This window comes from Sprattus sprattus (genome assembly GCF_963457725.1).
Source record: "Sprattus sprattus genome assembly, chromosome: 2".
NCBI classification, from domain to species: Eukaryota; Metazoa; Chordata; class Actinopteri; order Clupeiformes; family Clupeidae; genus Sprattus; species Sprattus sprattus.
In genome coordinates, this window is record NC_137921.1 from 67,904,411 (window position 1) to 67,919,410 (window position 15,000).

The following is a 15,000-nucleotide window of genomic DNA, read 5'->3' on the forward strand; positions in this document are numbered from 1 at the left end:
AACATGAACTCTTAAAACATCAACAAAAACTTAAACACAATGCCCTTCTCCAACTTCACATGCAAAACAGGCCCAAGGATAGTCTCTGGGGCCATGCAGGTGACGACGCTGAAAACAGAGTTTTCCCGAAAACTGAAGTTTTGTAGCGTTGTGGCCTTTTGTTCACACGACAATGTGCCGTTTTCGGGGTGGAGTGGAATCCTTTCAAAATGCAACCCTTCCGTCACCATGTAGACAGGCGAATATGGAACCTTTTGAAAATCCTGACGACACGGTCCCAGCTTTATCCAATCACTTTTCATTCTTCGTGAAGCTTCAATATGAGCTTTGCCTTCCAAAGCCTTCACCATGTCTTCAGTTGCAATGGATAGAAAACCTTTTTTTGATTGTCAGAATTGTCATGGTAATAAGTCAATTTGTTTTGTCTCTACGAGGAGGACGTAATCTATCAGAAATATCAGCGGCCAAAGCCTTCTTATGATATAATGTGACGCTAAATGCTAGCAACCTAAAGCAGGGAAAGTTCACTTTCCTGGAGAAATTGTATTTGCCAAAACCAAGTTTTGCCGACAAATGTTTGCAAATAAATGATTTATTTATCTTGTCTCATAGTTCCCTTGCTTTGATGATAATCTTGTTTAGATATAGGCTTTAACTACCTGCACCATAGGTTATGCAAGACATGTGACTTTTAAGTGACCTAGCTAGCAGCGACATTTTCACAACATGTCATGTTGCTAATCCCTGTGGAGGACGATGAATTGAACAGTGTAAATATGGATGCGAAACATGAAAACACGAAAGGAAAAACAATCGTTGTTTTCAAAATGTCCCGTTGTGGTGTAAACAACCCCTTCATATCCTCTGGTGAACCATAGACACTAAACAGCCCCTCCATAGAGTCCTCTGGTGAACCATAGACACTGGGCAGGCAGAAAGCATTGTTTGGGAGAACTCTGAGGCGGGGCCAAGCACCCCACCCCCAATAAATCAGCCCACATGTGTCACTCAATGTTGTTCTTGTCTGTTGGGGCGGGCCCTTTGTCATGTCTGGGGAATCATTTGCCGGTTTGCCAAAAGCAAATGAGAGCAACACCTCTACAGTCATGAAGGGGACTGGTTAGTGAGCTGCTGTGTGGTTGGTGAGTTCAGATTCAACTATGATCTTGGTGTCAACATGTTTTCTAGATTTGCGGTTTGAAGCTATGAAATAAACCACCTAAACACTTTCTAACACCACGAAAGGACTCTTAAACTGTTGTGTTATGAGGTTAATACTAAGCCATCATCCTATCATAGTGATGATCTTTTGTTATTCAGTCGTGTAATGCAGTGTCTAATTGTGAAGATTTGCGGTTCTGTGCACAGTGAGGTGCCTTGTAAACTCAAGGGTGTGGTGTGTGCACTGACCACTCCAGCAGAAGCTGTGAAAACTCCCACTCTACGCCCCCCAACCCCTCCATAAAGGCAATGGTGCAGCACAGAGAGACACAGGACTGCTAGCAGGCCAGTTGTTACCCCCTAGTCTGTTTGGAGAAGTCACGGATACGTCAAAACAAACAGAGCTTCTTTTTTTATAGTCTCGGAGGCCGAGGTGCGGGAGCGACCGTGTACTGAGACTCACGTGTGGTCCTTGTGCCGGGAACCACCTTGTGCCTCCTGTATAGACCCGTTCGCCTTGACCACTGTTAATATTTAACAAGAACCGCCGGTGTTCTTAGTGCTGCGTTCCTCCCGCAAAGTATTCCAAAGGGAGGGAACCGGATTCCATTGAACCGCTTGTGTTCTGCATTTTAAATAGTTATAATTCATTTTTTTTTCAGAATATAAGAATGATGGTTATGCAAGGAATTCAAGTGTTCAGAAATGAGCGTTGGCTGCCTTTTGTCTGCGTGTGTCAGCGGGTTTATGCCGGATTGCTGGATAATCAATGTCACCCGGTCTTGGCAACAGGGAGACCAAGTAATTTCAGGCAGCATGTCAAGTATTTTCAGATGCATTTGTCTGCCATTCCATCAGAATGATAACAAAAAATTAGGACAGCATTCTTTTTCCAATTAAGGCAGTGATGGACCCCGGTTGCTATGTGGCTCGAACTGTATAGAATCTGTTGTGCATTTGTTACCAAAAAGGCATATTTTTCTTGGCCTAATAGCCACTGTCTCCAGAGCATCAATATCTCTCCAGACGTTTTTTAGGAACCCTTGCCAATTCCTTTGCAGATATATAAAATCCCTGTCTTGGTTCTCTGTATGCCCTATTCAGAAATTTAATTTCATCCTCTTTTCCACTCTTGGCCTCTTAACTCCATGCTGTCGACCGGTAGATGAATGGCAATTGTTTTTTTAAAGCCCGGGGTATCTATTGTTGTTGGCAGCCTCACATCGAAGATTTTCACGATGTGATTTGTATTGTTGTCTTGGTATCCCCTCGGTGTCTTGCTTCACATGTTCTGGGCATAACACTGTTGCTACAGGCAACCTGATTGACTGGCATCCTGCAGATCAAAACAGACCCCATGTTATGGTCATGGAAGTATTTGGAGTTGCGGTGCCATGGATAATGTTGGCCAAATAACTAAGCTGTGTGTCGCAACTGCATTCACCTTCCAAGAGCCCAGATTCAGATGAAATCTGTGTTAAAAGTTAAAGTGCGTTTGACAGAGGTATGCGAGACGAGGCTTTCTCTGAAGCTCGGCAGGAGGAGGAGGAGGAGGAGGAGGAGGAGGAGGAGGGGGGGGGGGCTTTTTCTTAAGTTGTCACATATGTATCGGTCATTCATCTGACCCTTCTGACCATGAGCATAGATATGGTGTCTACACCAGACTGTCACTTTTTTTCGTTTCCATGGTAGCCTCCTCTGTGCCCACGCCAGGAACGCAGGATAAGTGAGCTGTTCTGAAGATCCTATCAGCATTTCCCTCACCGTGTCTCCCTTCACTCCGTCCTTCCCCGTCCCGTCCCACCTGGAACCTCCTCCCCTCTACCCCCTGCACCCCCCCCCCCCCCCCCCCCCCCCCCCCCCGCCTCTATCCCTTCCATCTCCTTTCCCCTCTTTAGCTGCAGATGGTCATTTTCACTGGGCTTACCCTCCGCGATAAGAGCCTTCCCTGTGCTGGCGTCTGCCCTTGAAATCTTAATCCGCTGGCTGTTTTGACTGTCATGGCGGCGAGAACATGAAAGGCCCTCAAAGTAATGCATAGCCTCCGAGTCCATATGCTGTTCCGGGGAGATAAAGGTTGATAAAGGCCATTCCCCTGGTGACGACACGTTCCCCTGAACGGAGTGAAATTGAGACGGCAGAGGGCTTTGGTACAGCTGTTTTTTTTTTTCTTCTTCTTTTTTTGTGACTGAAAACTTCTAAGCCACTTGTTTTAGGCTTGCTGAGTTGAGGCAGACAAAATGATAGACTGTCCTTCTGTCAAAGGAGACAGAGCGTAGCATTGTTGGCTGACACACTGGCATGAAAACGTTCTAAATGTTTGGCTTAGTCGTGAGGTTGCAAAGCTGTTTGAGAGTCTCGAGACTTGACTGTCTGGAGTCCTAGCCACGTCTTATACCCCCCCAGAGATCTGTTGCAGAACTTCATAGTTCTTTCAAGCAATGGTTGGGTTGCTTAATCATGCTTCCCTGTGCAAGAAAACTTCATTAACAGTGGATTTCTTTAGTTCATTAAGCTTCCTTGTGCAAGAGAAAGTTTCAAAAGATTTCATCCATTTTGATTTCTCCATCTCAGCTGTTGGGTAATGCAGTTCTGTGTTGCTTTAGAGAACCACACGGTTGGAGTTTGGGCTCTATTAGAAACATACCGTCTGATTTGTGTCAACACGCCGCAGAAGGCCAACCACTTTTGCAATGTTTTGGGTGAGGAAAGAATTTGATTTTTGTGCTTGGTCTGTTGTTTTTTTTTTTGACAGGCCTGTCTGTTTGCGTACATGTGTGTGTTTGTGCGCGTGTGTCAGATGTGCAATCTCTCGAGGGCTTACAGCAGTCGGAATGTTGATCTCCACTGTAATTCTGCATCTTCCTGCCTGCGGTCGAGGGAGCAGGGGATTGTTTTGTGTCTGTGCGTGTATGTGCATGTGTTTACTTGTGTGTGTGTGTGTGTGTGTGTGTGTGTGTGTTCGTGCGGGTCATGGCCTTTTCTTTCTTGGTTTCTTCCCACTGTCATAATGGCTGACTCCTCTGTCTCTGCCCGCTCCCAAACCACTTTGCAGCGCAATTACCGTCTTGCGTTAAACCAGCAGCTCACGGGCCCAAAGGTCGGCCAGCAGCACCGCAAGCAATACCCACCACTGACCACGGTGACCCCGGCTGGATCAGTGCAGCGAGTCCAATCTCCTCCTGCAGCCTATCTGCACAGTGGTTCCGAAAACAACCCCACAGGATAAACCATGCATACAGTTTAGGCTCTGGGCTCTGTTAAGCGCCTAGAGGCAATTGTATTGTAATGGCGCTATACAAATAAAATCGAATTGAATTGAAAAATTGAATTGAATACAGTTGAGTTGAGAGAGAGTCCACTACCAGTCAACACAAATCCCCTGCAGATGGAGAGAGCTTCTCGATAGGGGTTAACCTGGAAGCCCATCCTGCTGTGTTTAAACCTGGTCTAGTCGCTGCCATGCGGGGTAGTGAGCAAGCCGCTCAGCTGCAGAGTCGTCCATCTTATCTGGCTATGCTGACGTGACGTGTGTGCGTGCCTCCTCATACGAGTGACTCACGGCTTGTTTGTTTTGTCTAGCAGCAGTTTGGATGCTAGCTCCTCTTTGAAGTCAGACGCAATGGACGGGTGGGAATAGGTGGCGACAGCTGTTGTGGTTCCTCTCTCTCTGCAGGCCGGAGAGAGCTCCCGCTGTAGGACGAGTTCCCCTCACTGAGGCCATGTTTTTGACGTGGCGCCGCAGTGGGGTAGGAAGGCATGCCGGCATTTGCACCCTGGCGCAGTGAGTGGCGCAGCGTGGCAAGCTCTTGAAACCTACCAGGCCCTTTGATTTGCTGCTTTTTCTATTCTGCCAGTGGTTTCAGGGTGGTCCCCCAAGAGTTAAATCCTGTTTGGAGCTTTTGCATGGGCCTGTTAGGCACCTGCTCAGGCAGGGTGACCGGTTTGCCAGACACCGGGTTTGCAATGCAGGCAAAAAAAGATAATCCATACACCAATGCCCCACCTAACAGTGCTCTTCAGTGCGTAGCTGCAGTGCTGTGATTACTGTTAGCGAACTCATGCCAGAATTGTCCCTCAGTTGAAAAGGAACCATTCATGCGTTTGTTAACTCTCTTTTCCGGTCGCATGCAGTAAACTTGAAAAAAGGGTCAAGGACAAGCATGGGGCGGTTGGGGCAGTTGGTGCAGAGATGGCTCCAGGCAATCTTCTCTAGTGGCAGCTGGGAATTCAGAGGTGGCGCAGACAAGGCAGTGGGGTTTAGGGGGACCCCCCAGCTGCTCCAGCCGTGAGATCTGCTGTGGCCCGGGGCAACAGCCGGGCCGCCGCGGGCATCGATCCATGGCAGGATGTGAAACGCTGTAAAACTCAATGAGGTATCATCTCACATCCTTTGTTTGGCCGTTGCAGATGCGGTCTCTCGGCCCCTCATAAGAGACCTCCATGTTGCAGTGTTGTTGTTAGGCCCTCCGTGCTTTTTAACCTCATCCTTTCGGCAGATTTTTGTAGTTTTTTCCCACACTTCCTGCCCTCAATCCCCCCCCCCCCCCGATGGCCCACAGCTGTGCAGGGATACCCTGTCGCTAGTGGCTCTGTAACTAAAAATAAACACGTTTCCCAACCCTATCATGAAACTACACGTTTCACAGGTGAGTGTGTCGGCAGCACCAGTCCGGTCACCCCGCTTGTAGAGAGTATTCCAGTTATGTCGGGTCAGATGCCTCGGGCAAAAAAAAAAGAGTGTACACTTCATAACAGCTGTTTCAGGGGAATATGTCGAGCACTACAGCAGCTAGCCAGCGCTACAGCATGCGCTCTTATTTTTCTGCGGGCTGTATGGTACAACAATAGCACATAGCCATGCCGGGCATGATTTCCATGCCAAAGCCAAACAGAATAACCAGCATATGCCCATAGTGTGCATTGCTGGATAGGGATGGGAATCACTGAAGTGCTTGTGACATGATACTGTCACTGTCACCACAATAGCAATAGTGTCATGGATCAGGCCGTGTAGTCTGATACACAGCAAAACAATCCTCTATCAGGTATCACGCGGGCATAACTGCAGTTAATGCGTGCGTAAATAAGATTAGGTTACAGTACATGTATAACAAATATTAATAAACGTATATGATTCGGTACATTGAAGGATCTCAAAAGGAAGTGTCATTGTATGTAGTTCTGTCTGGTATTTTCTTTTTACGTTTCCTCCTTTAAGCTGGGACATATTTTGGTGGACTTTGGAGGTCCTTGACGTATCCTTTATCTGCATTTGCATTGAATCCGCTGACTAAGTAAGAGTGCTGAGCTGATTCGGTAGTCTGGAAACGGTCTGAGACTATGTATCGAGTCCCGCCCTCACTCTTGTTGCAGTGAGACATGATAGTAGGAGACCACATTTCAGAAAGCAGCTCCAGACTTTTTTTTTTCTTTTTAATCTCCCCTTAATTAAAATGAAGGGTGTAATAGGGCATTTGTGTTTAGTTGTGCATGACCGTGCTTAAATTGCCTGAATTTTCCTAAATTCAATTCCAATTATTTGACTCAATCATGACTCATTCAGTTGCTAAAACACTTGTGTAGGTATTACTGCCAGAAAACGCAACAAAGAAAACTTTCCTTCCAGCACTTAAGCCCCAACTCTTAAGAGTGTTTCTGCCTCCGGCATCATTATTGTATCATTACAATAGCTTCTGAATGGAGGTAATTTTCCCTCTTTATGCGCTCTCTTGGCTCTCCATCCTGGCAGATAGGTTTCATTAAAGCCACTGGCCTCATCACTTAGCCAACGGATCAGCCACTGACCTCCGAGCAACATGAGCCGGGGACTCTTCCGCCCGCTCGCTCGCTATCCGACTACAAAGCCTCCTGGACACACGAGAGAGCAGATAGTATAAATAGACTCTCCTGATCACAATCACAGGATCTCTAGAGAGAGACACACACACAGCAGGATATTTTACAATCGTAATCCTGACAAATGATGCTCGAGGACCTCCGCCCCTTTTCCTGTGTGAAAATGGGCCCTCTTGGAGATCGATGTGTTCTACGAAACAGTTTTTAGTTGTTTTTTTTACATGCAGTGTTTTCCGGTGCGGATCCAGTCTGCACTAATATAATAATATGCAATGCTTGACATGTAGAAATGCAAATATACTCAAATATTCACCCCTCCTTTATTCTATATTCCACAAGATCACCTCAGGCACTCAAACCCCAAAGCAAGTTTTGTATGTTATGACGTCTAGTGAGTCATTGCCCTATCTATTCATCTTTGGAGGCCTTCTCAGTCTTACCATTCTTTTTTTTGTCTATTTCCACAGAGAACTTGGTGACGGAAACACAATTCTGAGAGAGGTCGGAGGTCATCGAGGCATCCCCCCCTCCACCTCCTCCACCCCATCACCCCCTCGACTGCTGACCCCCCCCACCCCCCACCCCTGTCGGTAACCATGGCGCCACGGAAGCGAGGCGGAGGAGGGCGCGGCGTCTCCTTCATCTTCTGCTGCTTCCAGAGCAACGACCACCCGGAGATCACCTACCGGCTACGTGAGGACTTCGCCCTGCAGACCATGGAGCCGGCGCTGCCCATGCCCACCTACGACGAACTGGACGGCATGTTCTCCGAGCTGGTGGTACGTAGCGCAGGCGTAGTGGTAGTGGTCATTAGGATCTTTATTTTGTCCTATTTTATTATTCTTGCTATATCTAATGCACTATGTACAGCACTTTGGTCAGTGCGAGCTGTGTTTAAATGTGCTCTAAAAATAAACGTACTTACTTACTTAGGGAAAGTTGGATTTTCAAAAAAGGAGCTCTTGTGAATATATTGTCTGTCAGTCCCCAACATGATTTTACATGGGGAGCAGATAAAGACACAGGAAAGATAAGATAAGATAAGATAAGATAAGATAAGATAAGATAAGATAAGATAAGATAAAGCAGATAAAGACACAGGAAAGATAAGATAAGATAAGATAAAGCAGATAAAGACACAGGAAAGATAAGATAAGATAAGATAAAGCAGATAAAGACACAGGAAAGATAAGATAAGATAAAGCAGATAAAGACACAGGAAAGATAAGATAAGATAAGATAAGATTAGATAAAGCAGATAAAGAAACAGGAAAGATAAGATAAGATAAAGCAGATAAAGACACAGGAAAGCCACCTCTGCTTCAAACTGGCTGATTCTAACATCCTCCCTTTTCACCGAGCTGTCTGTAGCGCAGTTGAGAAACGCTGCGGTAAATGATCACGGTTGATGTTTATCTTGTTTTATTATTTATATTATCCATTATTATTTTGTATTATTCATTATTTATGTCATTTATTATTAGTTTATATTATTTTTTGGCGGTACTTAATGAGAAGGGAAGGATATTTGGATCCACAGACACATCTATTGATTTGTCACACATCACACGTTGAAACATTTAAGCCAGATTTACAGAGTACTGCTTGCATTTAACACCACCAACCTACGTGCCATGATAGCCCAGCTGGTGGTCCACAGCACGGCTCGGGAGTAGTTTCATTCATTTATGTCTGTTATGTGACTGTAGGTTGGGCAGTTAACCAGGTAGGGTATTATGATTCAGGGGAGAACACATTGGATGCACTTCTGAGGGAATATTTTGTGCATATGTGTTATAATATTCATATATGTGGGAGAAAATATTCTTTCTAAACTACACACTCTATGTTGGCGCCTGCACAGTAACATGAAATATTATTCTCATCATTATTCTCTCTTCCCATTATGCCGTATACAACAGTTTCAGTAACTAACATTAATCAATGTATTAACACTTTAGGTAACATCACCAAAGCAGCAAGTAGTCTGCATGATATTAACATTCAAACATTTTCTTATTTTATGAAATAAATAGTTGGTTCATGTTAAGTAAACCATTTTCAAAGCAACATTTTAGAATTTCACATGACTTTATCGTTAATAAAAACTGAAGTTAACATTTTATTACTGATAAGTAATGCTAGATAAGCAGTTCTTCCACATCTACCTGACGATGGGTGTATATCTGGGCTGACACAGACCCAGACCCAGGCCCAGTGAATATGCCATGCTCAGCAGGCGTCTCCCCTAGGGCAGTAGATGCTGAGGTAATGAGTGTGAGTGGGCGGCCACATTAACCTGTTACTCAAAGCCAGCCCTCGCCTTGCTCATTCAAAGGGAGATAATGGGAGTTAATTACACAGATGGAGAATAGAGATGGTCTTTTCTTATGTCGGATTAGCTGCTACGCTTATTCTCTCTCTCTCTCTTTTCTCTCTCTCTCACGCGATCTCTCTCTAGCTCTCGTGCTCTCTCTCTCTCTCGCGCTCTCTCTCTCTCTCTCTCTCGCGCTCTCTCTTGTGCTCTTTCTCTCGCGCGCTCTCTCTCTCTCTCTCCCTCCTTCTCCCTCTCTCTCTCCCCCCTTCTCACTCTCTCTCCCCTCTCTCCTTCTCACTTTCTCTGTCTCTGTCTCTGTCTCTCTCTCCCTCCTTCTCACTCTCTCTCCCCTCTCTCCTTCTCACTTTCTCTGTCTCGCTCTCTTTCTCTCTCTCTCTCTCTCTCTCTCTCTCTCTCTCCTCTAACCAGTGGTCTGCTAGTGACTTCTCTTTCCTGCCACCACTGTCTACTTTGCACATCAATAGGCCCCATTGAGTATGTCTGTGTTTTGACCAACCCCCCCCCCCCCCCCAACTACACTAATTGCTTGTTTTTGTCTGGCCCGCTCTCCTACCCCTTCCCCCCCCTCACCCGTCTTGTTCCTTGGCTGGAGCTGAATGATTCTGGGGGTGGAGGGGAGGGGGGGGGGTTCTTGGGGCACTCAGTCACCCTCTCCCTACACACGGGCCTCATCCCCCCCCTCCCTCGCCACGTGCCGTTTCCAAAAACCACTTGCCCCCCACACACCCCGGCATACTTTGAGGGCCCTGAATTCATTTGGGAAGAATGGCTCTGTGGAGGGGAGCTGGCTGCTTGGCTCGCTCAGTGTTGGTGTAGGGTGGTCACAGCGCCTCACGTCCTCCTCGTGTGTGTGTGTGTGTGTGTGTGTGTTGGGGCTGGGTGGTCACCAGCGCCTCTGGTCCTCCTCTCGTGTGTGTGTGTGTGTGTGTGAGTGTGTGAGAGTGAGAGTGTACGTGCATGCACGTGTGTCTGTCTGTCTGTCTTTCTGTCTGTCTACTGTTATTAAGCCTCCGAGTTCCTCACACTCTGTAGTGTGAGCCCTGGATATTAATCCTGACCTCCTGACCCCCAAAGGTCAAATTGTCACCCTGACCCCGTGTGTGTGTGTGTTGGGGCATGGTGGTCACCAGCGCCTCACGTCCTCTTCGAGTAACCAAGTAACACTGACGATGGCACAAGGCCGAAACGCGTCTGTGGAAATAAACTGGTCTTAATATTAATGAGCTAAGCTTGAGAGTGCGTTTTATTCTACTCATAGTTAACATTCTTTTACCCGCACCCGAAAACGCATTTATATTTTTTTGAAGTAGAGCGCGCCTATCCCTACTACTACTCCTCGAGTAACCACCACCACCACCACCGCCGCGCCACATGTGGCTGGGCATCTGCTGCCGGCTGTGGGGAGCGGCGAGCACAGTACTGTCCCGCTCCGCTCCACACCCTGTCTATATTTATCTTTTATGTGACTCCTCAACACTTGGGCACGCAGCCAGGCAGCCAGAGAGGAGTCATTACTGACCGTGTTTGCGCCGTTGGTGTGCCGGCGGCACTCGCTCTTATTGTGCAGGTACATTCTGAAGAGGCGGGAATAGAGTGTTGGCACCTTAATAAGGCTGATTATGGCAGTTTTTTTTTTTTTTTAATAATTGGTGACATGTGAATTGTGAAACAACTTCTGGCTATTAAAACTGGTTTTGTGTAGAGCCCCTTTTAAACTGAGATCCCGCTATATCCCCCTAAACCCCCTCCTTATGACTGCTTTGTTTGCTCACCGCTCTTAAACAGCATGGCGGCGTTCCTGTAGCAGAGGTGTGACATTTAATATAGCGTCTAGCTTCGCCTCTAATGGCCACTTGGAACGTTTGACATTTCCACCTTGGAAAATTGCACTGGAATGCCACTCGAAGTCGGAGCTCTGAGCTCGGAGACATAAAGGTCCTCATCACTATATCAAAGGTTAAAAAAAACCTTTTTTTAAATGCGTGAGAAGATGCATGAAGAGGCTGCGTGTCAGAATGACCAAGAGAAAAGCCAGCAGATAGAAGAGTAAACCACTGACTGGACATCACCACCTTGTTGTGTTTCCTAACACATCAGTTGGACTTAATCATAATGGACGTTCCAGATTCTGAGTTTTGATAGGCCCCCTATCACGCCATTCCGGCTCTCCCTTTTTACACAGGTACGTTGGTACAGCTCGGTGATTGCCTCCTCTACAAAAAAATGAACCGCCATTCCGCGTTGGTATATTTTATACTGAATGGCGAAGCAGAGTGGCGGCGCAACATCCCTGCCTTGAACAGGCTGTACAAAAAAGGCCCAGGCATCCAAGATGCTAGAAGTGGTTAACACATGGTGGGTGGGTTCCTCTCCTTTTAAATCACATTTGGGTTGCCTGCGGACACCACAATGAAGTCTCTGTCCGATTGCGTGTAGTTAGATGACCCAGTGCTCAGGAGCAGACAGAATGAACTCCTTCGTAGCCTCCATTTTGGCACAGAAACGTTTGAGACGACTTCTCTCAATGAATGTCGTGTTTACTTGGAGGGGGGGCAGGAGGAGGCTAGCTGGGGGGGTGAGGTGGGAGGGGGGGGGAGAAAAGTATTCCCTGCACAAAAGCTCTACTTATGTCATATGAGAGTAATGAGTATCATGAATGCAGGGGCTTTCCGCGCTGGCCCTCCGGGGAGGTTGGGGAGGGTTGAGGCAGACCCAGTGAGTGATTTCTAGCAAGACCGGAGGGCACAGTCTTTTTGTTGGGTGCTGAAATGAAGCCTCTTGAATTTCAGTGATTCTACACAGTAGGCATGAGGGTAGTCGGTGTGTGCGTGCGTGCGTGCGTGCGTGCGTGCGTGCGTGCGTGCGTGCGTGCGTGCGTGCGTGCGTGCGTGCGTGCGTGCGTGCGTGCGTGCGTGCGTGCGCGTGTGTGTGTGTGTGTGTGCCTGCCTGCGTGTGTGTGTTTGGAAGAGTGCTTTTCAAACTTGGAGAAACCAAGATCTCATCTATAACAGGGGTATTAGCTTTACCATAAATTTCACTAATGTCAAACTAAACTTTGATTCGGAGATGTGATGGCGTCGCTCCTTCTGCCGAAAATAGGTCCTTTCGCAACTAATCCTTTGTTCGTGTGAAATGTAGATCCCAAGTGAAGATGTAGAGGCACAGACCTCTAAACAAAGACCTTAAATGGCCATTTGGATCATTTGTATTTGCAGATCGGGTCTACCACATCCCATCGAGTAATACCTTATAGGGTCTTGGACACAAAACACTTTCCCTGCTGTGTCCTGCCGACGTTGGCAGAGTTAACCCAAACCACCAATCTCTAGTACTCCATCATTTTACCATGTGCCTCACTATTAATGCCTCTTAACTAAACACTATTAATGCCTCTTAACTAAACACTATTAATGCCTTTTAATGAAACACTATTAATGCCTCTTAATGAAACACTATAAATGTCTCTGAACTAAACACTATTAATGCCGAAACGAAACACTATTAATGCCGAAACGAAACAAGTAATTCTGTCAGTTTTAACCACGTGCAAAACAGTAGGTCATCCCCACAGCAAAGGCCTTAAAGACTCACTGTTTAGAAGAAACTGAATCAATGCTGTAAGAGCAATTGTCACAGTGAATGTCATAGTCTCATATCAGTGTAGTCTTGCCCTTGACGATGCTCACATTACCACCTCAATCTGTTCCGACCCGCCATGTGGCTTGAGCTCCGTTTGAGTCAAGAAAGATCTCCCCTATCAAAAGCATGCCATCGGCAATCCGATACCCCTCGCCCCTTTGCAACTGGTTGGGCTTGCCGCCTGCCTCTCGGTCGGTCCGGGGCTGAGCTTGGATGCTCGGGTGGTGAGATAAAGGAAGATGCCTGCCAGCTCCCCCCTCCCCCCCCCCCGGGTCTTGGCACCACTTGGAAGACCACACACACACACACACACACACACACGAACACGAACACACACACAAACGTATCCCATGCAGCAAGCAACCAAGGAGAAGCCTGGACTTTCCCCTCATAAAAAAATGACACAGTGCATCAGTATGCCGAGAGAGGTGTCTCTTCACATAGTACAATTATGTCTTTATGTCTTTGTGTCTTAGGCCTACCCTGTGTGTGTGTGTGTCCATGTGTCTTTCTGTGTGGCTGTGTGTGCGAGAGAAAGAAAAGAAACAAAGGGAAACAGAGAAAAAGAGAGACAGATGGGGGGTAGATGCATTACAAGGGATGGGCAGGATTCATGCTGAGACTGCACTTTAATCTCCGTACATCCCAGAGATGCAGCCCCCAAATGGGAATACTGGGAAACGCCATCAGACAGGAAGTGAGATCATGGTCTACTTCCTGTCCCAACTGGGGTGGTCAGGGATATGTCTGTCACCATGGCCGTTCAGACAGGAAACCATTAACATTCAAAGAGGCCCAGAGACCGGCCGTGGGCATTCTGCAAGCAGAGCCTAATGGACCTATTTCTATTTACATATATTCATTAAGTACACACTTATCAAAACACATTTAGCAGACACTTTATTAAACACATAACCGTTGCATAGTTAGCATGCAGTATTTCCATCAGTAGGTGTCTGGGTATCGAGCCTATGTCTGTGTTACTAGCACCTTGGTCAACCAGTTGAGCTACAGGAAAACGTTGCTGTTTTTGGTGTGTTCTCAACAGTCTGGGGGCTGCTTCAGTAACCACTAGCAACGTGAGTCTGTGTTCATCTCATCTTCAGCCTGGCCTAACTAAGCAAACACGATTAGGCTCAATCAAACATGCTGGCTCAGTCCATGTCCAGCCACGGCACAGAACAGTACATCAAATTCCTCATTTGTTTATCGGGAATATCTCTATCTCGGGATGCCAGGGTCGCTGAGAGGCCATTTGCATTGTATGATTAGGTTCTCGTCCATAGAAATGAGACTTTATGTGTGAGTGTGTGTACAAGAAAGTGCGTGTGTGAGAGAGAGGGAGAGAGACAGTGTGTGTGTGCTTGTATATAATAGTGTGTGTTTGCATTTGTGTGTTTGTAAGTGGGTGTGTATTGTGTAAGTGTTTGTGTGTGTGTGTGTGTGTGTGTTTTGAGTGGGTGTGTAGAAGTGTGGAAAGGGGTTCAGGGGATGTTCTCGATAACTGGTGCATGAAGCTATTAACTTTGCGCCCAAAACATCTGGCTCGTGTTTGGCTCGGAGAGAGCTCAGCTGCCAAGGAATGCGTGCGGAGCTTATGCAACGGGCGCAGGTACTAATTTAACGAATCCACAGGACTCCGCCGCCCGAGAATAAGGCCGCCATGGGGCCGTACCAGAGAAGCTACCCCTCCCTTAAGCCTCCAGCAGCTCCCCAGCGTCCTAACTCCCCCTGCTGCCCCTAACTGCCCCTGCTGCCCCTAACTGCCCCTGCTGCCCCTGCTGCCCCTAACTGCCCCTGCTGCCCCTAACTGCCCCTGCTGCCCCTGCTGCCCCTAACTGCCCCTGCTGCCCCTAACTGCCCCTGCTGCCCCTGCTGCCCCTAACTGCCCCTTCTGCCCCTAACTGCCCCTGCTGCCCCAGCTCCCTAACTCCCCCTGCTGCCCCTAACTGCCCCTGCTGCCCCAGCTCCCTAACTGCCCCTGCTGCCCCTGCTGCCCCTAA

At 47.4% G+C, this 15,000-nt stretch overlaps 1 protein-coding gene across 1 annotated transcript in view; it reads left to right on the forward strand.

The window, feature by feature from the left end:
* The window catches only part of daam1b (dishevelled associated activator of morphogenesis 1b), a 90,314-nt gene that overhangs the window by 34,370 nt on the left and 40,944 nt on the right, over positions 1-15,000 (forward strand). The window contains exon 2 of the mRNA XM_080860526.1: positions 7,488-7,799. Coding sequence (XP_080716652.1) covers positions 7,617-7,799 — 183 coding nt within the window. The 5' untranslated portion in view covers positions 7,488-7,616. The remainder of the gene's footprint in view (positions 1-7,487; positions 7,800-15,000) is intronic.